General features: G+C 40.1%; 1 protein-coding gene across 4 annotated transcripts in view; it reads left to right on the forward strand.

The window, feature by feature from the left end:
• Positions 1 to 25605, forward strand: part of DIAPH3 (diaphanous related formin 3) — a 549655-nt gene that overhangs the window by 103674 nt on the left and 420376 nt on the right. For all 4 annotated transcript variants that reach the window (XM_070471159.1, XM_070471157.1, XM_070471160.1 and 1 more), the window contains one exon: positions 15733 to 15863. In XM_070471159.1, the coding sequence (XP_070327260.1) occupies positions 15733 to 15863 (131 nt within the window). The remainder of the gene's footprint in view (positions 1 to 15732; positions 15864 to 25605) is intronic.

The raw sequence follows: 25605 nt of genomic DNA on the forward strand, positions 1-25605 counted from the left end.
GAAGTTAATTGATAACCTTATGAGAGTTCTCTTGTATGTTATTTTTCATTTTTCTCTTTTTGCTTTAAATATTTTATCTTTGATTAATTTTTGTCAGTTTGATTACTGTGTGTCTTGGTGTATTCTGTCTTGGGTTTATCCTGCCTGGGACTCTCTGTGCTTCCTGGATTTGGTTGACTTGCTTTATTTTTTCCATATTTGAGAAGTTTAAAGTTACTAGCTCTTCAGATATTTTCTTGGGTCCTTTCCCTCTTCTCCTTTTGGTACCCCTATAATCAAACATTGGTGCATTTAATGTTGTCCCAGAGGTCTCCTAGGCTGTCTTCTTCTTTTTTTTTCCATTTCTTTTTTTCTTTATTTGGTTTTGCAGCAGTGATTTCCACCATTCTGTCTTCCAGGTCATTTATCTTTTCTTTTGCCTCAGTTATTCTGGCTTTGATTCCTTCTAGTGTATGGTTCATTTCTGTTTGTTTTTTAGTTCTAGGTCTTTAGTAAGCATTTCTTGCATCTTTTCCATTCTTTTTCTGAGACCTTGGATCATCTTCACTTTCATTATTCTGAATTCTTTTTCTAGAAGTTGCCCTATCTCCACTTTTTTTAGTTGTTTTCCTGGGGTTTTATTTTATCCCTTTATCTGGGATATAATCCTCTGCATTTTCATTTTGATTAACTTTCTGTTATGTGGATTTTCCTTCTGGTTGAAGAAAGACTGTAGTTCTTGCTTCTTTTGTCTGCCCTCTAGTGAATGAGGCTAAGTGGATGGGAGGGACTAGCAGTGGAAAAAATTGAGTGTTGCTCTGGTGGGCAGGGCCATGCCTTATGCCAGTTGTCTGCTGATGGGTGCGGCTGCATTCCCTTCCCAATAGTTGTTTGACATGAGGCTTCCCAGCTTTAGAGTCTACAGGCTCTATTGTAGGCTCATGCTAAGGGGCATCTCCCAGGATTGCTGTTGCCAGTGCCCCGGCCCCGGGGTGAAGCTACTGCCAACCCAGGCCTCCACAGGAGACCTCCAACACTAGCATGTCGTTCTGGTTCCATCTCCTATGGGCTCACTGCTGCATTCCCCTGGGTCCTGGTATGCACACGATTTTGTTTGTGCCCTCCAAGAATGCAGTCTCTGTTCCTCAGATTCCCTGGGGCTTCCTAATCTCTTTCCTGGACGGCCAGGCTGGGATGTCTGACGTGGGGCTCAGAACCTTTACAACAGTGGGACTGCTTCATTGATGCTGCTGCTCTCCTTTTGTGGGTTGCCCACTTGGCAAGTATGGGATATCATTTTATTGTGATTGCGCCCCTCCTTCTGTCTAATTGCAGCTTCTCCTTTGTCTTTGGATGTGGGCTTTCTTTTTTTGACAGGTTCCAGAGTCCTCTTGTCGATGGTTGTTGAACAGCTAGTTGTGATTTTGGTGCTGTCAGAGGAGGAGGTGAATGAATGCAGGTTCTTCTACTCTGCCATCTTGAACCAGTATTCTATTTCCTATTTAAATTGAAATATTCCTATTAAACTAAGCATTCATTCGTAAGAGTGTTTTTGCATGTGACTTACTTGCCTGTCCATTCTTGTTACCCTTAGTCTCTGTACGGCTTCCATTTAACAACCTCATTCATTCACTGAACACTAGGCACTTTTCAAGGCACTGGTGATGCAGTATTGAATTCAGTTCCCATGAGGCAGATGTTGCCCTAATAACTGTGTTCTAGCGAAGGAGATGGCATTACACAGAGGTTCTAATGTTCCTAGAGGTTTTGCCCACTGAGCTCATTGCTTTTCTTCCTGCTGCACCACTGTCACCATCCTTCCTGAGTTGATTGTTCATGTAAATGGTCAGTTTAACACCCATGCTGTCATTTCCTTGACTTTATCACTTCCAAAAATCTTTGTTTTTCCACCCAGTCTCAACCCCCCATTACCTTGGATAGTAAAATACCACCTCTAAATATGGTTGCAAACTTCCTTTCCTGAGCATTATCTATACTCATACTTAATATTCCAACTTTAAGAATTCTGTTACCCTTTAAGAACTGGGCTTCCTTGGTTGCTCAGTGGAAAAGAACTTGCCTGCCAATGCGGGAGATCTGGATTCTTCCCTGGGTCAGGAAGATTCACTGGCAAAAGAAATGGCAACCCGCTTCAATATTCTTGTCTGGGAAATCCTTAGGACACGGCTTAACAACTAAACAGTAACAACAATAAGCTACTGACTCTACAGTTTTGTCATGTCCATCACCTTCTCACTTTCATCGTGTTCTCATCTTTTTGACATTAGATGCACAGTCCTTTGTTCTCTATCATAAATATTCAGTGCATTTGTCTCTCTGTTCACATGCCTTCTGCCCTTGGTTAATGGAACTACCTGCTTGCTCTGTGTTTTCATGTCAGCCTAGCATACATCTCAGTTCAGTTCAGTCATGTCTGACACTTTCTGACCCCACAGACAGCAGCACGCCAGGCCTCCCTGTCCATCACCAACTCCCGGAGTTTACTCAAACTCATGTCCATTGAGTCGGTGATGCCATCCAATCATCTCATCCTCTGTCGTCCCCTTCTCCTCCTGCCTTCAATCTTTCCCAGCATCAGGGTCTTTTCAAATGAGTCAGTTCTTCGCATCATGTGGCCAAAGTATTGGAGTTTCAGCTTCAGCACCAGTCCTTCTAATGAATATTCTGGACTGATTTTCTTTAGGATAGACTGGTTGGATCTCCTTGCAGTCCAAGGGACTCTCAAGGGTCTTGTCCAACACCACAGTTCAGAAGCATCAATTCTTCGGTGCTCAGCTTTCTTCATAGTCCCACACTCAAATCCATACATGACCACTGGAAAAACCATAGCTTTTGACTAGATGGACTTTTGTTGGCAAAGTAATGTCTCTGCTGTTTAGTATGCTGTCTAGGTTTGTCATAACTTTCCTTCCAAGGAGTAAGCATCTTTTTATTTCATTGCTGCAGTCACCATATGCAGTGATTTTGGAGCCCCCCAAAATAAATTCTGTCACCATTTCCACTCTTTCCCCATCTGTTTGCAATGAAGTGATGGGACCAGATGCCATGATCTTAGTTTTCTGAAAGTTGAGTTTTAAGCCAACTTTTTCACTGTCCTCTTTCACTTTCATCAAGAGGTTCTTTAGTTCTTCACTTTCTGCCATAAGGGTGGTGTCATCTGCATATCTGAGGTTATTGATATTTTTCTCCTGGCAATCTTGATTCCAGCTTGTGCTTCATCCAGTCCAGTGTTTCTCATGATGTACTCTGCATATGAGTTAAATAAGCAGGGTGACAACATACAGCCTTGAGGTACTCTTTTCCTGATTTGGAACCAGTCTCTTGTTCCATGTCCAGCTCTAACTTTTGCTTCCTGACCTGCATACAGATTTCTCAAGAGGCAGGTCAAGTGGTCTGGTACTCCCATCTCTTTCAGAATTTTCCACAGTTTGTTGTGGTCCACACAGTCAAAGGCTTTGGCATAGTCAATAAAACAGAAGTAGATGTTTTTCTGGAACTCTCTTGCTTTTTCAGTGATCCCGCGGATGTTAGCAATTTGATCTCTGGTTCCTCTGCCTTTTCTAAATCCAGCTTGAGCATCTGGAAGTTTACAGTTCACATACTGTTGAAGCCTGGCTTGGAGAAATTAGAGCATTACTTTACTAGTGTGAGATGAGTGCAATTGTGCAGTAGTTTGAGCATTCTTTGGCATTGCCTTTCTTTGGGATTGGAATGAAAACTGACATTTTCCAGTCCTATAGCCAGTGCTGATTTTTTCAAATTTGCTGGCATACTGAGTGCAGCACTTTCACAGCATCATCTTTTAGGATTTGAAATAGCTCAACTGGAATTCCATCACCTCCACTAGCTTTGTTCATAGTGATGCTTCCTAAGGCCCACTTGACTTCGTATTCCAGGATGTCTGGCTCTAGGTGAGTGATCACACCATTGTGATTATCTGGGTCATAAAGATCTTTTTTGTATAGTTGTTCTATGTATTGTTGCCACCCTTTCTTAATATCTTCTGCTTCTATTAGGTCCATACCATTTCTGTCCTTTATTTTGCCCATCTTTGCATGAAATATTCGCTCGGTATCTCTAATTTTCTGGAAGAGATCTCTAGACTTTCCCATTCTATTGTTTTCCTCTTTTTCTTTGCATTGATTACTGAGGAAGGCTTTCTTATCTCTCCTTGCTATTCTTTGGAACTCTGCATTCATATGTGATCACATGGACCACAGCCTTGTCTCACTCAATGAAACTATGAGCCATGCCATGTAGGACCACCCAAGACGGATGGGTCATGGTGGAGAGTTCTGACAAAATGTGGTCCAGTGGAGAAGGGAATGGCAAACCACTTCAGTACTCTTGCCTTGAGAACCGCATGAACAGTATGAAAAGGCAAAAAGATAGGACACTGAAAGATGAACTTCCCAGGTCGGTAGGTACTCATTATGCTACTGGAGGAGAGTGGAGAAATAACTCCAGAAAGAATGAAGGGATGGAGCCAAAGCAAAAAGAACACCCAGTTGTGGATGTGACCAGTGATAGAAGTAAAGTGTGATGCTACAAAGAGCAATATAGCATAGGAACCTGGAATGTTAGGTCCATGAATCAACAAAAATTGGAAGTGGTCAAACAGGAGATGGCAAGAGTGAACGTTGACATTTTAGGAATCAGTGAACTAACATGGACTGGAATGCGTGAATTTAACTCAGATGACCATTATATCTACTACTGTGGGCAAGAATCCCTTAGGAGAAATGGAGTAGCCATCAAGTCAACAAAAGAGTCTGAAATGCAGTACTTGGATACAATCTCAAAATGACAGAATGATTTCTGTTCATTTCCAAAGCAAGCCATTCAGTATCACAGTAATCCAAGTCTATGCCCAGTGTTAGTATGCTTCAGTAATGCTGAAGAAGCTGAAGTTGAATGGTTCTATGAAGACCTACAATACCTTCTAGAACTAACACCCCCAAAAGATGTCCTTTTAATTATAGGGGACTGGAATGCAAAAGTTGGAAGGCAAGAGATACCTGGGACAACAGGCAAGTTTGGCTTTGGAGTATAGAATGAAGCACGGCAAAGGCTAATCGAGTTTTTTGAAGAGAACGCACTGGTCATAGCAAATACCCTCTTCCAACAATACGAGAGATGACTCTGCACATGGATATCACCATATGGTCAACACCGAAATTAGACTGATTATATTCTTTGCAGCCAAAGATCGAGAAGTTCTATCATGTCATCAAAAACAAGACCCAGAGCCTACTGTGGCTCAGATCATGAATTCCTTATTGCCAAATTCAGACTAAATTGATGAAAGTACGGAAAACCACTTGACCATTCTGATATGACCTAAACCAAATTCCTTAGTATTATACAGTGGAAGTGACAAATAGGTTCAAGGGATTAGATTTGATCAGACAGAGTGCCTGAAGAACTAAGGACAGAGGTTTGTGACATTGTACAGGAGGCAGTGATCAAGACCATCCTGACGAAAAAGAAATGCAAAAAGGCAAAATGGTTGACTGAGGAGGCCTTACAAATAGCTGGGAATAAAAGAGAAGCAGAAGGCAAAGGAGAAAAGGAAAGATATACCCGTCTGAAGCATGCGTCTGGGAGGAAGCATACAGCCACACTTATTAGTGTTTTCTGAATGACCACAGATGACAGAGTGAGCGTTTAACAGGTATTCTACCACCTGACCCTTGTCAGTGTCCTTTTTTGCTTTCTGAAAATGGTCTCTTATCTTTTCTCATACCTGCAGCTTTGCACCCTGACTTTTAGCTGATTGTATTGCTGCTTCTGTCACTGAGACCGTCGATGTAATCAGAATAGAACTGCCTTACCTTACTTCCTAATCACTAGATCTGACAATCTACCTGAATCTGTTCCCTTTGATTCTACTTTTGCTCTTTTAGAGTGCAGTTTCCTTGCTACCGTGTAAAGTCAATCCTTCCTCTTGTAAAGTAGGTCACATCAGGAAAAACCTTAAGGAGTTCTGGTTATTGTTTACTTGTTTGTCTTTCTGCATCTGTACCTATCCTTTGCATCCACCAGGGTCTTCCTGTCTGCTTGGGTTATTCCCATCAATGGTTTTCCCCTCATCGCGGTATCATGCCACTGGGGTTCCTTTCTATCTACTTTTCCTGGTTCTTTGCTGTTGTTTACAGAATCTTCTCAGAAAAGTTGCCCATTCTTCTTGCTTTCTTGCTTGAACTTCTGATCTGGCTTATCTCTAGTCCACCACTGAAGCTGCTCTTATCAAGGTCACAGTAATCAGTAGGTGGTGAGAACATTCACTTAGTTGTTGACACCTATAGCTTTCTCATCATCTTTGCGTTTTCATTCTTTGACATCTCACCCCTCCCATTCAGACTGTCTGTAATTCTAATCTGATCTTCCTTCATACTGAGCAAATCTATGGCTTCCATCACTGGCACTGTATACTAGGCTGCTTTCAACTCTTGACCAGACGATGCAAAAGACAGATTCTAATTTGTTTCCTTGTTTCATGTTTTGCCTATGTCTGTTGCCACACAGTAGCTAGAATAATCTTCTAAAAATGTTTATTGCGTGTCATAATTTCTGTTCTTGGTACTCTCAAATGTTTTTCTGTCTATTCAGAATAAAACCTCAAGTCTCTACCATGGTTTGTAAGACTGCCTGGGGCCAGGGCACTTTCTTAAAGGGCCAGCTCCGAAACAGTCCGGGCTTGTGTGTTACGTGTGGTCTCCGTTGCTTTGCTGCTGCCCCTCCTCTTCTGTCTTCTCTTCCTCTTCTCTTCTGAATTGCAAGCTTTTGGAAATGTGAAAACCATTCTTAGTTGAAATCATATGAAAACATTTGGCCGTGGGCTGTGGTTTTTCACAGCCCTGTTTTGTCTGTCCCTGTCATCTATAACTCTTTGCCACCCTGGCTGGGATTCAGATGAGTTTCCTTGCTGTCCTTCAGATATGCCAAGTTCCCTCCTGCCTTAGTGCTTTATACTTGCTCTTCTGTTTGCTTGAAAGACCCTTCTCTCAGAATGCCCAAGCTCCTTTCCTTTCTTCATTTTGCTCTCTTCTCAGATTTTCTGTCTTCTTTTTTTTTTAATTAATTTAAAAAATTAATTAATTAATTTATTTCTCTGCATTGAATCTCAGCTCTGGCACTTTGGATTTTTGTTGCATCATTAGGACTCTCTAGTCGCAGGACACAAGCTTCGCTGCTCTGTGGCATGTGGAGTCTTAGTTTCTTGACCAGGGATTGAATCTGTGTCCGCTGAGTTTCAAGGTGGACTGTCAACCACTGGACGACCAAGGGAGTCCCTAGGTTTTATTTTCTCAGACAGAAAAAAATGTCATTTGCTCAGACCTATGACTCTTAAATAGCTGCTTCCCCTATTACTCATTCTTTTTCTTCTGTCTTCCCAATTTAGGTAGTTAGCACTACATTTTTGCTCATGCCTAATACCTCGGAGTCATTGTTGACTTTTATTTCACCATTGTTTTCACATGATACAAACAATGTCTGATACATAGTAGGTGCTCACTCAGTATATCGTTTAAGTAATAAATAGTAGTTAAGGTTATTTTTTAAAATGATTTATTTGGCTTTATTTATTAATTCAGTATCCCAGCTAATAAATAGAAAAGCACTCCGAGGAATTATACAAAATGGAAGGTTTTTACAGAAGGAAGGGGTGGCGTGTAAGGAAGTTTTCAGCAAAAGAAAGAACTTTTTCAGTCCCAGTCATCTCTTCTTTTCAGGTTAATGGGGAAGGAAGGGGGTCTTCTATGCAGATTGCCTCACTAGTGCTTATCAGGAAATTTCAGATTTGCCTGTTTATAGGTCACATCCCTGGAAAGATCGAAACTCCAGTCAAGTCTCGATTTGCTGTCCTGGGGGCAAAGAATCTATTTTGGGTCTGTTTCTTCTCCTGTTTTTTTAAAAAAACAGCAATGGTTTATGTTCTGCTGGTATCATCACTATCTGAGTATCAGAAGGGCCATCTTACACTTTCTTGATAGTCCTAAAACTTCACATTGATGTCCGTTAGAAAAAAAAGCACCTCTGCTTCAGAGATATTAAAATATAGGGGAAAGTGCTCATGCTAGATTTGATGAAATAGGATTCATGCTATATTACCTTGGACTTAAGGCTCAACTTCCTGCTCTTTAAAATGAAAACAGTACAGTCTACCACCTAAGACTTATGAGGTGTAAGAAATTATGTCAACAGAATACCTGGTATAATACTAGTGTATTATGTATAATACTGGGTGTGTCACTCGGGGTCCAGCCAGGCAAAGAAGAACCACTCCAAGTATGTAAAACACAGAATTTAATGCTGGGCATTGGTGACACCGTGACAGGGGCAATGAACAGACTGGGAAACCAACAGAGGACAGTGAGACAATCTAGAGGTTAGCAGAAACAAGGAGCTGCCCACACTCCTAATCTGGAGGGACAGGTGGAGGAGGTGACATGAATGGAGCTTGGGGGAGCACTGTCCTGTGGGAGCTGGCACCACGGCAGCCTATCGGTGTAGGAGCTGGGGCCACAGGGGCGCTTGTGTGCTCCTGGAGACGTGCCAGAGCTCACACAGGACCGGGAAAGAGAAAGCGCCTGGCTTTTCCCTCCCTCCTACCTTCCAGTCTCCTGCCCCTGACTCCCGTTGGCCAAACCCACGCTTGAAGGCACATGCTCTGGAAGCCTGAGAAGCTGCGTCCTGCAGGGACAGTGCAGAGCAGAGCAGAGGGCAGGGACGGGATCTGCAAAAGGGAGAGCAGCCATTCCACAGAATGAGGGCGGATGGCCTTGTGTGCGTCTTGGTCGCGCAGTTGTGTCCGACTCTTGCAGCCCCATGCACTGCAGCCCAGCAGGCTCCTCTGTCCGGGGATTCTCCAGGCAGGAATAATTCAGTGGGCTTCCGTTTCCTTCTTGGTAAAACAGGTTTGGTAAAATCTTTATTCTGATCTGATACAGTGGCATTCTGAGATAGATTTCCAACCTCAGGCATGTTCTCCTCTGAAATCTCATGAGGGCTTCTACTGCAGATAGATGCCGTTCTGGGTCACCGAGCTCACAGCTCGCCCAGAGTGGAGTTGCAGCGTGGCGGAGTCAGGACAACCGGACTCTGCTCTGGGGCTCTCCAGGGCTTCTGAGTGACCTTTGCGGAGGGCCACAGTCTCTGGTCTCTTGAAAAATGGAAATCACAGTTCTCAGGCGGTTTTCTCTTGCCCACAACACACTCCACTTGACTCTTCATCTTTGCAACCCCCTGTCTAGAACTCTCTCCAGTGCTTTTTGAAAGAAAGGAGGGGATAGTCTAAGAAAATAGATAACGCACCTAAGGTCACGGAATTGGCAAATCTAAGGAATTCAGTCTCCACTCTTCCTGCTCCAGGGCGGCTGGTTCTTTTTGTGCCTGGGGTCTCTTCTGGTCCAGGAAGGCTTGTGCAGAGAAAGGCAGGAGTGACAGCCACCAAAACCCCGGGCACCAAGTGGTGTGCTGCGTGCAGTGAGTGCCAACTGGAGTGTCAGTGGGGTGGGGCGGGCCCTGCCGGGCTTGGCTGGCTGGCAGGGGACGCTCCCGCCCCGGGGAGCTCGGCGTCCTCTCCTGCGGGCTGGTGACCGGCGCCTCGCTGCCAGGGGGCAGTTGGAAGCCCCTAAAGTTAGTTTAGTACAGAGTGGTGAGTGTTTTGAGAAAGGTATCCATAGGTAGGAGCAGGGACTCAGTTTGCGTGGCTTATAGAAGCCCCGTCCTGGGAGGGCGGGGTCCCGGGAGGGCCTCTCGGCGAGGTCTGACTGATGCCGGGGGAGCCCATGCAGGCGCGCAGTGTCCAGGTGAGCGCACTGAGGCAGGGGGTGTCGGACGACAGCGCGCAGGCCGTCCGCGGAGGGTTCAGACTGGACAGACCCGGTGTGGTTCACATAGAGAATTCTCTTTTGCCAGTAAGTTTATTCTCTTTTGCCCAGCGTCTGTTGGAAGAGCCTGTGTACTGCTCCGTTTAAGACGCTGTCTGTAACCGCTCGTCCTCTGCCCACGCATGCTGATAATAGTGAACAGCCCTGCTTTCATGTCTTCAGTCACAGTGCCCCAGAGCAAACACTGACAGGTTGCTCTTGGTCTTTCCAACAAGGGAACCATACACTGTATTCTATTTGTTTGTTTCCTTGTTTGACTTCTTTAACTCAGCATAGTTTTTGGATTCATCTGTCCTGTTGCACTATGTAGTGAACTTTTTTTGTGGTTTCATAGTATTCCATTGTTTGGGCTTCCCAGGTGGCTCAGTGGGTAGACATCTGCCTCAGTGCAGGAGATGCGGGTTCAATCCTGCGGTCAAGAAGATCCCCTGGAGAAGGGCATGGCAACCCACTCCAGTATTCTTGCCTGGGGAATCCCATGCACAGAGGAGCCTGGTGGGCTGCAGTCTACGGGTGGCAGAGTCGGACACGACTGAGCACGCGTGCACACACTCCACTGTATGGCTCTACAGCACCTTGCTGATGAATATTTGCATTGTTCCCAGTCTTTGGCTTTTATGAATAAAGCTGTTCTGAATGTCATAGGGAATTTTTTCCCCTCCTGCTTAACGCCTCGCTGTCTACTTGCTGAGTTGGTATGTATTTAACTTTAAAAGAAATCTCTATCTGTTTTGTAAAGTGCTCTGGCCATTTCACGCCCCTACTAGTTGTGTGGGAGGGTTCCAGGTGCTTCACACCCTCACCGTTCTGGGGGTGTGTGTGTGTGTGTGTGTGTAGTATTATTTTGTTTCTGGTTTTGTTTTACAATTCCCTGATTACAAATGATCCTGAATATCATTTCTTGTGCTTATTGTCCATTCATATGTCTTCTCTTGTGAAGTCTTTTATTCATGTTTTTAATTGGTCTGTTTTTCTTATTACGATTGAGTTGTAGGAGTTTGTTAAATGGTCTGAATAGAAATCTTTTATGAGATATATTTATATTAGGAGATGAAGTCTTCCGTGGACTGTAGATACTCCTGTATATTCTTTTTGGTTATGCCAGCATGCAAGGCCTGAGGGTTGTTTATCCAGATCATTTTTCAGGATTGTGTTCACAGTGAATCAACCTCAGAGATCACGTTAGAGAGGGCTTCCCTTGTGGCTCATCAGGTAAAGACTCCGCCTGCAATGTGGGAAACCTGGATTTGATCTCTGGGTTGGGAAGATCCCCTGGAGAAGGGAAAGTCTACCCACTTCAGTATTCTGGCCTGGAGAATTCCATGGACTGTATAATCCATGGGGTCTCAAAGAGTCGGCCTGAGCAACTTTCACTTTCACAACCTTAGAGATGAGCTTATATCTCTGTGGATGATTAATGGTCTTGTTACTATTCACTATAAAAGTGGTGATTACCCTCAGCTCAGGGTTCTTGTAATATTGAACATGATCCATTACATGTGTAGACATCCATCATCATACGTTTGGGCCTTCGTTTGGGTTGGGGAATCCACATGTGTGACAGAGTCCTTTTGTGTCTAACTCAGGAGCCTTAAGTTTTCCCTCGGTACTCAGGAAGCAGCAGCAGGCTAATTTAGTTTGTATATAGAGTAGAATATGAGACTCCGCATAGTTCTTGACATGTATTGCAGTGTCTTCTCAGTCTGTGACTTACTTTTTATTTTAAGGACACTGTCTTAATAAAAGAGTCTTTTGAGAAGTGGAACATTTACATTTTGATGAAATCCAGTTTTATAGTTAGTGCCTTTTGTATCCTAAGGAATCTTTGCTTTCCTCAGGAAAGTGAAGGTTTTCACTATGTTTTCTTCTAGACATTTTATAATTTTAGCTTTTTTAGGTTCACATTCTTTCATATGGATGTTCAGTTATTCCAGCACCGATTATTAAAAAGATTGTTAAAATACTTGATTGAATTACGTTGAGATCTTTGTTGAGAGTCATTCATTACATAGATTCAAGTATATGTCTATACTTTGTTCTGTTCCATTAATGTTCTATTAATTCTACTTTGACTACTGTAGCGTTTCAGTAAATATTGAAATCAGATGAAATAAGTCCCCAACTTTATTTTTTTTTAAATTATTCTGCTGTAGATTCCCTGCATTTCCATATTAATTTTAGAAACTGCTTCTCAATTTCTTCAAAAAAGCTTGCTGGCATGTTGATGGTTATTATATTGACTTTGTAGATTATTTTTCAAAAGCTGTTTTTCTTAATGGATTTCTTGAGATTGATCTATGAACATGGTATAACATTTTTATTTATTTGGTCATCTTGTCTCCACAGTGTTACAGTTTTTAATGTATAGATATTTTCCTTCTTTTGTTAAAATTTTTGTTAATGATTTTGTATTTTTTGATGCTACTAGAAATCGTTTATTTAAAAGTTTTGTTTTCCAATTGCTGGTAGTATTTAGAAATAAGAATTATTTTTCTATGTTGAGTTTTATTCTGTGACCTTGGTAAATTCCTATAGATAATCTTGTTTGGTTATAGAGAGATCTACTTCCTTTCTAATCTGTGTGTATGCTGTTGTTATTATTGACCTTACTGTATTCCTGGATAGGAATGATGGGAGCCAACATTGCTTCTCATATTCCCAATTTCAGGGGCAGCCAACATGTTGATTTGGCTAACATGGAAATTATAGTAGCTGGAATACTTTATGAATGGAGGCATTCTGTTCATTGACTGCCCTATTCTGTGTCACTAAAGCAAATTAAAGCATTGTTAAGGTTTTTGGATGCCTGCACTCATCTCTCTAGGAACTTTGCGGTGAGGATCCCATGGAATGTGAATTCAGCTAGCTCTCATTTCATGGATTGTCATCATTTGGGTCAATTTAATTTACTTATAATGTAGCTAGAGGGAGGGAGAGTAGAATTTCTAATGTTTTTATAAGTCTTTATGTTTTATATATTTTATAACAGAAGTCCAAGGCAATATTGAAAGGTTACAAGTTTAAATATATCAGAATAAGCACATCATTTACATATATTGAGTAGCTCTCAGAAGAAACTGTTCAGGGACTTAAAAGTGGCTGTCTTTTAAGTGAGATAGGGCTAAAGAGGTGGGCAGGTGGCTTTTTATTTATTTTTAAAATAGCTTTATATCACTTTTAATCCAAATGCACTTATTGCTTGTTATTCTTATATTGTCGAAGTATTTACTTTAAATACTGGGGTTTACCCAAATATTGTTGAAGGAAACAGTTCATCTATTCAGTTTTGGTTTATTTTGATTCTACCAAAGTTGTAATTCTTTTCAATAATAAATTCAGAAAGGACTACAAAAGATTATCTAGTTTAACCTCCATTGATATATATTTGGATAAAATTATTGGCCTGGCAGCCTACATCAGAAACTTGAAAAAATTTACAATACAAAAAAATTGTAAGCAAACGAAATGCTCATTAATAATGGTGTAAATTAGGTAAGTAGTAGTATGTTAATCCTGGAACAAGGCATGGCAACCCACTCTAGTATTCTTGCATGGAGAATCCCATGGACAGAGGAGCCTGGTGGGTTACAGTCCATGGGGTCACAAAGAGTCGGACGCAACTAAGCAAGGCACGGCACAAGCACAGTCTGTTAATAATAGTCTGCGGGCAGAAAGAAAATAATTTTCTTTGGGAATTAAGTATTAATACTGGAATATGTTCTTTAACTATTACTCAATGATAAAATATATATTTTTATAAGTAAAGTATGTTTAAGTTTGAAAGTCTATATATTATATATATCAAGTAGGGGAAAAAATACTTAACACATAGAAATATCAAACTAATAGTTATTTTTAGACATTTTTCTTTGTTTTTCTGTTTTCCAAATCTTCTGTGTTGAACAAGAAACAGATTCATAATTTAAGCAAAGAGGTAGATAAATGATATACTGGTACAAGTTGAATGTATTCTCTTTTTAATGAGAGATAGCATAGTCACTAATTAAAAAATCTGATATTTTCAGTTTTCTCACCATTTCATTTTTCCTGTCATTTTTATTTTATCATTTTGTTCTTTGAGATTTTGCCCTGAAATTTTCTTTAGTAAATTAGGACTTGCTGATTATGAAAATCACCTGTTTCCCAGGGCTAACTTGCTTTGCTTTATTGGGAATGTCTCCTTGTGCAACAGTGTAGCAAAAAAATGAAAAAGAAATGGGAAAATACATCAAATTTCCTACCATCCCAACTGATCTACTTTTGGACAGGTACAGATCCTTTCCTTCCCCTTGGCTTTATAATCTGTAATTTAAATAGAATTCTGAAGTTTACTGTTAGCTGGACATCCTCGTCTTAGACGTCCATCTGGTAGATGGACGTTCTCATGCGGTCCAAGTGGACCACACACATACCTGTTCAACAGTCTTTCTGCTTCTGATGCCTCTGGTTGCAGAGTGGAAGTCCAGGCTCGTTGGTGGCCTGTAAAGCCTACTGTCCTCTATCACAGTTCTTTTTCCAGACTTCTCCAAGGTTCAAGCTCTCACACCCTTCAGACTTTGATTCTAACATTCAAGTTTGAGTCCTTCAGAGTCTTCCCTAGGAGACTTTCTTTGGCCACCCTGTTTGAAGTTCACCACACTTGCTATGCTGCTTATTCCTCCCATTGCTTGTTTTTCTCTATAGCACTTAGCACTACGTACAGTTGGATGTGTTTTGATCACTTGTCAGTTGTTGCGGTCTGTCTTCACCCTTGCTTGTGGAGAGTGGAGTTCTGTGCGGGCAGCGGTTTTTGGCTCTTGTTCACGGGTCCTTTCTCAGCACCTAGGACCTTGGCTGGCGCTGACTGGACCTGACGTGTGTGGAGTGATGCGTGAGCGCCAGCCCCTCTCCCCTGTGTTGCGTGCTGCTGCTGGTGTGACAAGCTGTTCGTGGAGGGGTGCCCCCGGCTCTCGGGCCTGCCTCCCATTTGCAATTGTGTGTGCTCTCGTATGTTTTGGGGGCGTGCTCATGTGTTATGTTTTCGTCTGAAAGTACCCTTGACTCAGCCTGCCTCCTTGGCTCTTCTTCCCTCCCCTTGCTTCTCCCCTTAGCCCTCTGCCAAGCTGGCTCCTCTCCTTTGAGCCTTTGGTGTCATGTTAGAGACATTAGGGGCTTCCCTGGGGGCTCAGATGGTCAAGAATCTGCCTGCACTGCGGGAGGTCCAGGTTTGATTCGTGGGTCGGGAAGATGCCCCTGGAGAAGGGAATGGCTGCCCACTCCAGTGTGCTTGCCTGGAGAAATCCATGGGCAGAGGAGACTGGTAGCCTACAGTCCATGGGGTTGCACAGTGAGACCCGAGTTAGCGCTGGAGGAATTAGACTGCGTTGAATAGTACTGCTTTTTCGCTTGGGTTTCTCCTTCCAGACTTAGGTTTTGATAATCTCTGTGTCTGTAATGCCTCGAACTAGATGCGTAATAATTTATAGCTTTTTTTGTATTGCTTAGAATATTTATTTTAATGGAGTTATTCTTATATTGAGGTTTGGTTTTATTTTGCATGTGTCTAAAACACATTGGTATGTTTTTGGATATTTCCTTTGTTTTACATGATAGTCTGGATTTGACAAGGCAATTATTTTATAATTTGAAAACCCGTTGATGATGTATTGCTGTGTTTCATGGATACCATGGATTATGAATTTATAGATTTATGGGCAGAAGTAAGGAAATAATTCTCTCAATAATACTATGAGTAACTGTGTATTGCTGTTAATGTGAAAGGTGGGATTAATGCAGTTGTAACTATTTTAATAATCTTTACACAGCATGAATTCAGTTTTTTTAACTTATTTTTCAGGGAAGTCTTAAGAGTAATCGACAGATCTCACCTGAGGAATTCATCTATGAACTGAAGATGGGGTCTGCGGATGAGAGACTCTTCACGTACCTGGAGTCCCTCCGCGTGTCTTTGACAAGTAACCCTGTGAGGTAATTCGTCTGTCTGAACATGAGGGCATGTTACTGAATTAAACAGATGCTATGATCTGTCACTTTTATACTTCATGGTGCCTGTGAATAAATAGCTGGTCTACCTCAACAACTTCTCAAGGTAACAGTTGAATACATAATATTTATATGCATGTGGAAATATAGTCTCAATATACTTTTTGTATTTAGTACTGAGTAATATATAGCTTGTGTACTTTTTAAAAAATCATGCTTTTTTTTTCTCAGAATTTTTAAAAACTTAAGCTGTTTTTCAAAAGAGAATTAATCATGATCAGAAACTATTGATTTAATGTGGCTGAGTTTCACTCTGAATTTTGGCATTGTATATATACTGGCTTATTCCTGTTTGACATAGCAAGAAATGCCAATAATTTGTTTTTTTCTTTTATTGGAAGGGGTATCTTTTACAGGAGCCCATAGGTTAGTGTTGTCAGGTTTAGCAAATAAAAATATAGCATGCCTAGAAAAATCTGGACTTCAGACATACTTACAGTAAGAAATTATTTGTTATTTTTTCAGAAATCCAGATTTCACTAGGTGCCCTGTATCTAGCCATACTACAGTGCCTTGATAAACCATTTTTAGACTTTTTAGCCTAGCATAGTCTTGAAAACTTTTAAATAGGGGTGGTTATAAAATGAGCAGTCATAGAATTTCCAAGCTGTAAGAGTCTAAGGTAGATTAGTTTTGATTTCTTATTTGTATGATAAATGAATGATTATTTCTATGTAAATATATATATATATATATATAAATATATTCTAGTTTTCTCTTTATATGCATATATATGTATATGTGTATGTGTGTATAAAATATAGACAAAGGGCCAGAATGACTGACTATGGCTGGAAGTTAATGATCTGTTAAAGAATTTTTTTGATATTCTGATATTCTGGATATTTCTTAATTTTGGCTACAGTAAGATAAAAATCCTTGACAGTATAATTTTTAAAATAAAAAGACCCTACCTGCTGAGAGACATTAGAGTGAGGTTTAACTAAGGAGTATGAAGAGTGAGCAAAGAATCTCTATTATTTCAACTTTATCTTTGTTTTTCCGTATTTTACCATTTTAGTCTGTTCTCTGGTGTGTAAGGAGAAGGAAATGGCAACCCACTCCAGTATTCTTGCCTGAAGAATCCTATGGACAGAGGAGCCTGGTGGGCTGCCGTCTGTGGGGTCTCGCAGGGTTGGACACAACTGAAGTGACTTAGCAGCAGCAGCGGCCAGGGTGTAAATTTATGGTGGGCATGAGAACAGGGACTTCATATGTCTTAATATTTATTTGACAGGTGTAGTCATACATGAAGAGTTCTAGTTTCCGTTTTTATCTGTACTGCTAAATGTCATTTAAACACTGTGGATGAGCACCTGCTGTTTTCTAAGCACCGTCTTAGATATGTGGCTTGAATAAACAGCAGAGGAGGTCCAGGCCCTGTTCCTGTAGAGTCTAAATGTAGGAAGAGGGGATGTTGGGGTCGACTGAGGAGCTGTACTCATTTTCAGTTTATATGGCAGCCACCTGACACTGGAGATAATCGTGGAATTTCATATAATTAGAAGTAGACTCTCCCGTTACCTCATCTTCTTCTTATTTTGAATATTTAAACATGTTAGTGAAAAAAGCTGTGAGAGGACTGTCTGTGTGAATTCAAGCATATTAAAATAGATTTAGCATTTCCTGTGATTCTACCTAAAGGCACTGGGAGAGGATGCTGTATGTTTCATTTGAATCTTGTTTCAAAAATAAAAATTTGTGAAATTATTTCCTTGACAGTGGCCAGTTTTAGAATATATTATCAGGAAGTCACAAGTATTTGTTTCCTATAGTATTTTTGATTGGAAAGAATAGAAAACCATATTATTAGAGAAATTTTTCTGAAATCATGGTGCTTTATGTAGAAAGCACAGTTAGAGGAAAACTTTTTCCTTCAGTTAGAGGAAAAACTTAGCTGAACATGTAAAACTTGAATTTATTTCTCTGATCAAATCTTTGGACTTTGCTGTTAGTTACAATGCAGTTAGCTGATAAAGTCAATTTTTCATATTTTCTTTTTAATACATTATGTGATTAAATTTCAAGAGAGAAGGAATTCCAACTTTTTGTAAGCTTTTGAGATGATTATTAGATCTGTAGTATTACTGAGAAAGTCAGAGTTAAATTTTTTATGCCCTTAAATACAATTGAAAAGGAAGCAAGTGAACTGATTAATGATGGTTTGGGATCAAGATTTATTTAAATCAAAAATCAAGGAAAAATTAGGAGCAACCCTGCCCCGCCCTGGAGCCCCATCCCTGATAGGTAATATTTTAGAGCCATTCATCAACCTCTGAAACTCTGCCTAGCAATTATGAAACATGTTATCCTTTGACTATCTGGATAGGGAATTATGTGTAAACTATTGCTTTAAATACCAAATTATTTGCTTTGTTTTATGAAGAGTTGATTTGAAGATCACGTAGTTCTGTTTGAAGTTTTATTAATTATTCAATATTCTTAAGGACAATTTTGAGCTTAAAGACTATTTCCTTTATTTTCGGAACATAAGAGAATAGACCAGCTTCTTCAAGTATAACTTTTTAGTGGATGTCCACTAAAAGATGAGTCAATAACTATGTCAACAACTATCTTTGCACTTTCAAATATATGGATGTCAAAAGGTAAAATGTACACACTAGTATCATTATGATTGATATGCGTTTTAGTCCATACTCATCTTTGCATGTAGCAAATTATAGAATGCATCTTCATTTGCCCAGTTTGACGTGGCTGTTAAGAAAAAGATTTCTGTCTCAGGAACAGCAGTCTTCTTTGATCTTTGTGTTATTCACAGTTAATGTGTACATTTTGAAGTTTACTGTTACTATTTTACAAGATACCATTATGTTAGAAGATTTGTAATGAGATTTTGGAACTAGACTTGATTAAGTTAATAACTATAACTTTGAGAAAATCACTTTAGGAAATTTTTTCATAAAATGTAAGTTGGTAGCTCAGCTGGTAAAGAATCTGCCAGCAATGCCAGAGACCTGGGTTTGATCCCTGGGTTGGGAAGATCCCCTGGAGGAGGGAAAGGCTACCCACTCCAGTATTCTGGCCTGGAGAATCTCCATGGACAGAGGAGCCTGGCAGGCTGCAGTCCATGGGGTCGCAAAGAGTCAGATGACTGAGTAAGTAAGCATGTGTTTACTGAAAAGCAGGTAAGCAGTCTGTGTGTGTCATTATTCCATTGGATCAGTGTGTTTGGAATGTAAGTTTTCTGCATTTCTGGGCTTGAAAACACAAAACTGGTAGGAGAACTTGCTTTGGGAATTGCTGAATGTTTTGTGCCGTGCACTGCATGTGTGAGGACAGAGATGGAAGAGCTTATGGTGAGCGATGAGATCACTGTGTTCCTTGTTGTCAGCCTGATCTGGAGAAAAGAAGTCAAGACCCAAATTTGAAGTTACTAATAGCTTGACTTATTATAAAAATTATTTGTATAAAATGTTTAACATTAGAAAGGCTACAGTGGCACAAATATCCACTTTACTGATGAGGCTAACCTACAGAATGTTGCCTATGACTTTGAATCTTCCATGCCCCCCTGCTCAATTCAGATCCCTTGAATTTTGGATTAATCACTTCTTTCTTTGCATTATAGATAACCATATATGTATCCCTGACATTCTTCTTGGTTTTTATATCTTTTGAGCATTACTTAAGTGGCATCATCTTCTGTGTTCTCTTTGAAGACTTTCATTTTCCTTTCAGTTTTCATGTATTTATAGATGTGTACAGCTACTCACATTTCATAACAAGCATTTTTCATAACTTTTTCTTATATTTTAAATAGTATCAGTTCAGTTCAGTTGCTCTGTCATGTCTGACTCTTTGCAATCCCATGAACCATAGCACACTGGACCGCCCTGTCCATCACCAACTCCCGGAGTCTACCCAAATCCATGTCCATTGAGTCAGTGATGTCATCCAAATGTCTCATCCTCTGTTGTCCCCTTCTCCTCTGCCTTCAATGTTTCCCAGCATCATTGCCTTTTCCAATGAGTCAGTTCTTCACATCAGGTGGCCAAAGTATTGGAGTTTCAGTCCTTCCAGTGAACATCTGGGACTGATCTTTAGGATGGGCTGGTTGGAACTCCTTGCAGTCCAAGGGACTCTCAAGAGTCTTCCCATCACCACAGTTCAAAAGTATCAATTCTTTGGTGCTCATCTTTCTTTATAGTCCAGCTCTCACATCCATTCATGACTACTGGAAAAAACATAGCTTTGACCAGACAGACCTTTGTTGGCAAAGTGATGTCTCTGCTTTTTAACAAGCTGTCTAGTTTGGTCAAAGGACTTCCCTGGTGGCTCAGACGGTAAAGTGTCTGTCTACAATGCAGGAGACCCGGGTTCGATCCCTGGGTCAGGAAAATCCCTTGGAGAAGGAAATGGCAACCCACTCCAGTACTATTGCTTGGAAATTCCCACGGACGGAGGAGCCTGGTAGGCTACAGTCCATGGGGTTGCAAAGAGTCAGACACGACTGAGCGACTCCACTATGGTCATAAGTTTTCTGCTAAGGAGCAAGCATCTTTTATTTCATGGCTGCAGTCAGCATCTGCATTGATTTTGGAGCCCCGCAAAATAAAGTCTGTCACTATTTCCATTGTTTCCCCATCTATTTGCCATGAAGTGATGGGACCAGATGCCATGATATTAGTTTTCTGAATATTGAGTTTTAAGCCAACTTTTTCACTCTCCCCTTTCACTTTCATCAAGAGGCTCTTTAGTTCTTCTTCACTTTCTGCCATAAGGGTGATGTCATCTGCATATCTGAGGTTATTGATATTTCTCCCGGCAATCTTGATTCCAGCTTGTGCTTCATCCAGCTGAGTGTTTCTCATGATGTACTCTGCATATAAGTTAAATAAGCAGGGTGACAATATACAGCCTTGACATACTCCTTTCCTGATTTGGAACCAGTCTGTTGTTCCATGTCCAGTTCAAACTGTTGGTTCTTGACCTGCATGCAGATTTCTGAGGAGGCAGATCAGGTGGTCTGATATTCCCATCTCTTTCAGAATTTTCCACAGTTTCTTGTGATCCACACAGTCAAAGGCTTTGGCATAGTCAGTAAAGCAGAAGTCGATGTTTTTCTGGAACTCTCTTGCTTTTTCGATGATCTAGCAAATGTTGGCAATTTAGCTTTGGTTCCTCTGCCTTTTCTAAATCCAGCTTGAACATCTGGAAGTTCACGGTTCACGCATTGTTGAAGCCTGGCTTGGGAGAATTTTGAGCATTACTTTACTAGCGTGTGAGATGAGTTCACTTGTGTGATAGTTTGAACATTCTTTGGCATTGCCTTTCTTTGAGATTGCAGTGACAACTGACCTTTCCCAGTCTTGTGGCCACTGCTGAATTTTACTAATTTGCTGGCATATTGAGTGCAGCACTTTCACAGCATCATCTTTTAGGATTTGAAATAGCTCAACTGGAATTTCATCACATCCACTAGCTTTGTTCATAGTGATGCTTCCTAAGGCCCACTTGACTTAGCATTCCAGGGTGTTTGGCTCTAGGTGAGTGATCACACACCATTATATGGGTCATAAAGATCTTTCTTGTATAGTTCTTCTGTGTATTCTTGCCACCTGTTCTTAATATCGTCTGCTTCTGTTATGTCCATACCATTTCTATCCTTTTTTGAGCCTGTCTTTGCATGAAATGTTCCCTTGGTATCTCTGATTATCTTGAAGAGTTCTCAGTTTTCCCCATTCAATTTGTTTTTCTCTATTTCTTTGCATTGATTACTGAGGAAGGCTTTCTTATCTCTCCTTGCTATTCTTTGGAACTCTGCATTCAAATGGGTATATCTTTCCTTTTCTGTTCCTATTTAAAGCATTCCTTTAAATAGTATATGAATGCTTTTTAAAAAAAAATATAATCTGATAATCCTTGTGTTTACTTTGTAATTCATATCAATTTACAAATATATTGGAATTTATGTGACGTTTCACTTCAGAATTTTATCTTATGCTGCTTTTTCCATGGTCCTCTTCTTCCTCCTTCTGTTCATTCTTCTCCTATTCCTTTCTGTATTATTTTCCTTCTTCTTTCTCAGATTCTTTTGATAGATTTAAAATTTCTTGTTTTATTTTTCATCATTTACTAACTTGGAAAACATTCTCTTTGATCTTAAATAGAAGAGAAATTTAATATCCACCTACTTAGAAAGGAAACTTTGCTTGCATGTACATATAAGGAATAGAAGAAAGCAATATCTTTTCTTCTCAACCTAAAATACATTAACACCAATCATCTTCTCTTGATTTGTATGCTAGTTCTGTGTGATATTTTAATTTTCTCTTTTTTCATATTGTAAATTGGCTGTCTTTACTACTGAGATACTTCCCGGGTGGCGCTGCTGGTAAAGAACCTGCCTGCCAATGCAGGAGACACAGGTTTGAGCCCTGCTTCTGGAACATCCCCTGGATGAGGGCATGGCAACCCACTCCAGTATTCTTGCCTGGAGAATCCTACAGGCAGAGGAGCCTGGTGGGCTACAGTCCAAGGGTCACAGAGAGTTGTACTCAACTGAAGAGACTTAGCATGCACACATGCACTGCTAATATATGCTACAGATAAGTGTTTATATACACATACTCATCGTTTGTTTTTGGTTCATCATTCTCTTTTTTCTAATTTTATTTTTGTTTTAAATATATCATTATATTTCTCTAGTGAGAGTACTTCAGTGGTAAAGCTTTCTCTTGTTTGAAAGTGAATTTGTTTGCCTTTACTTTTTTGAGCAATAGTTTTCCTAAGGGCATGACATTGTTTGATCTTTTCTTAGTAAAGTGAAGGTATTGATAGCATTTTCCTTCTGCATTACATTGCTTTTTGAAGAGGCAGGTTCTTTCTCTAAAACTTGTTCTGTTCTAAGTAATCTGCCTTTTTTCTCTGGTTTTATTAAGTCTTGTTTTTGATGTTCTCTAGTTTGTTCTGTGTGTCAAGGTGGATTTTTTCTTCATTTTTACTAGGGATTTTTTTTGGGGGTTTCCTGAGTATGAATGGTATCTTTAATAAATTCTGTGAAAATATCAGCCATTGACTCTTTGAATATTGACTGCCCTCCCCATTTTGTATGTTTTCTATGTTCTTACTCCATATAGTGTTATTTCCTAACCTCTGAAGTTTTGTCTGTTTGTTTCTCTGTACTGTTAATATATTCTAGTTTCCCAATTATTTTTTTTCCATTGTCTAATCTGTTGTTTAATTTGTATGTTGTATATTACATTTCTGCCCCATTATAATTTCCCTAGACACTTGCTTCTTGGAAGAAAAGCTATGACCAGCCTAGACAGCATATTAAAAAGCAGAGACATTACTTTTCTAGCAAAGGTCCGTCTAGTCAAATCTATGGTTTTTCCAGTAGTCATGTATGGATGTGAGAATTGGACTGTAAAGAAAGCTGAGTGCCAAAGAATTGTTGCTTTTGAACTGTGGTGTTGGAAAATACTCTTGAGAGTCCCTTGGACTGCAAGGAGATCCAGCCAGTCCATCCTAAAGGAAATCAGTCCAGAATATTCATTGGAAGGACTGATTCTGAAGCCAAAACTCCAATACTTTGTCCACCTGATGCGAATAACTGACTGATTGGAAAAGACCCTTATGATGGGAAAGCTTGAAGGAGGGTGGAGAAGGGGACAACAGAGGATGAGATAGATGGTTGGATGGCATCACCAACTCAATGGATATGGGTTTGGGTGGATTCCGGGAGTTGGTGATGGACAGGGAGGCCTGGCGTGCTACAGTTCACAGGGTCACAAAGAGGTGGACATAACTGAGCAGCTGAACTGACCAGAAAACTGTATCTTTATTCATAACTTTTGCTTTGTTACTTTTGTGCTGTTTATTATTTCTCTAAATATATGACATATTTTATACCCTTTGACTGTAATTTCAGCAAATAGAGGTCTCCCAGGCCTACTTCTGGAGTTTTTTCCCGCTCGACTTGTTTCTCTCGTTTGTCTCTGTGTCTTTAATTTTAGAATGTGTCCTCCTATTCCTTGGAGCTTTTTCTTTGAGATTTATTTTGAAGATATTTTGAATTAATCTAAAAGAATTAGTCTAATTAAATTTTTGTTTTTCTATTAATGAGTGCATAGTGACCGAGGGCTGCCTTAAAATAAATTGATTTTTTTCCCCTCCACATACATATGCAATGTTGGGTTATGAATTATCAGAAGACATTTGCCTTGATGTCCCCCTTTACTGGGTTGTTTATTGCTGGTCTCTTTCTTACTGAAGGTGTGGCCTTCTGAGAGCCTCTTGTGTCTCAGGCTTGATGGTGGCTTGAGGCTGTAATTCTTGTCCCATTCGCTCTGCTCAGCTACGGCAAAGGAGATGTTGGGTTTTCAGGGCTTTATGTTGGCCCCAGAGCAAATGAAGTTTGAGGCAGGCTTTCCTGTCAAAATTTTTTTCTCTCTCTCAGGTCCTGCATTTACTTCAGCCCTTTTTTAGTAGCTTTCTTTTGTTTGGCCTCTCAAGATCTTTCTTTATGACTCATCCCTCAATCCCACAAGAAAGAGACCTTTTACCATTTATTCAGTTTCCTGTAATGCATCTGCTGTCCTCTTTGACACATGCGAAATACTGGGTTTTATGGTGATACTCATTACACCTTCTTTTTGCTTTTGTGTTCTGAACTACATTTAAAAAAGTAGATACAGAAATAGAGCAAGGAACAAAATCAGCTGTACTGCTGGAAAAATAGAGTGAAAAACAAAACTGGAACTTGAAGGAGAAATGTACTTCTTAACTTCTTTCCACTGAGTCACTTACCATGTTGCCATAGCTAGAAAGACTAGGAAGCTGCTGGACAGAGTCCTGTGCGTTTAGGAGCATTCTGTGAGTTTTGTCCACTTCATCAGTTTGATACATCAGTTCTTCTCGGGGGATATTCTAATATGGAGATGGAAGGAGTGGCCAGAAGGAACCCTTGATGTTGTTTTCTAGGAAATATAGAAGAAGACCTTTCCCTTTGTAGAAGTGAGGGAGGGTGGATAGTATTCTTATTAATAACATGCTCTAGTTTATTTTCATTCTCATGATATTTTGGAATTTTAAATTAAGACATGAAATACAAACTTTCTTAAGAAACAAACCAGTCTTAGAAAAATCAGCAATATGTACAGACTTACAGTGATATTCACAGTGATAATTTCTGAAATGGGTAAGAGAAGTAAACGTTTTCCTTGGAGATGTACATTCTTGTAGTCTTCCTGTCTTCCCTTTTCCTGCTTTTTCTCTCTTTCTCTTCCATAGTGATGTCAGGAAGATATGCAATGCAGATGACTCTCTTTTCTTTCCTATGCTGTTCAGTACAGTAGCTATCTTATGGCTATTTAATTAATTAAAGTTTAATAAAAAAAGGCAACATTTCAAGTGCTCAAGTGGCACATGTGGCTAATGATTCCTATATTGGACGACACATATGTACCACTTCTGTTGTATTTTAGTAGATAGTGCTGCTTAAATGCTTTGGTTTTTCTGAGTAGCTGTATATATACATACACATATCAAACATTTCTTTGATATGTTTATTACATGGTTGCTGTGTTCTCAAAGTTATGTTCAGGAATATGAGAATATATAAGGAATTAAAGTCTGAAAGATTAAAGGGTATTTTTTAAAACCTCCAAGGATGAATGAATATTCATGTCAGGAGAATCAAAGA

This window comes from Odocoileus virginianus, chromosome 8 (genome assembly GCF_023699985.2).
Source record: "Odocoileus virginianus isolate 20LAN1187 ecotype Illinois chromosome 8, Ovbor_1.2, whole genome shotgun sequence".
Classification (NCBI taxonomy): domain Eukaryota; kingdom Metazoa; phylum Chordata; class Mammalia; order Artiodactyla; family Cervidae; genus Odocoileus; species Odocoileus virginianus.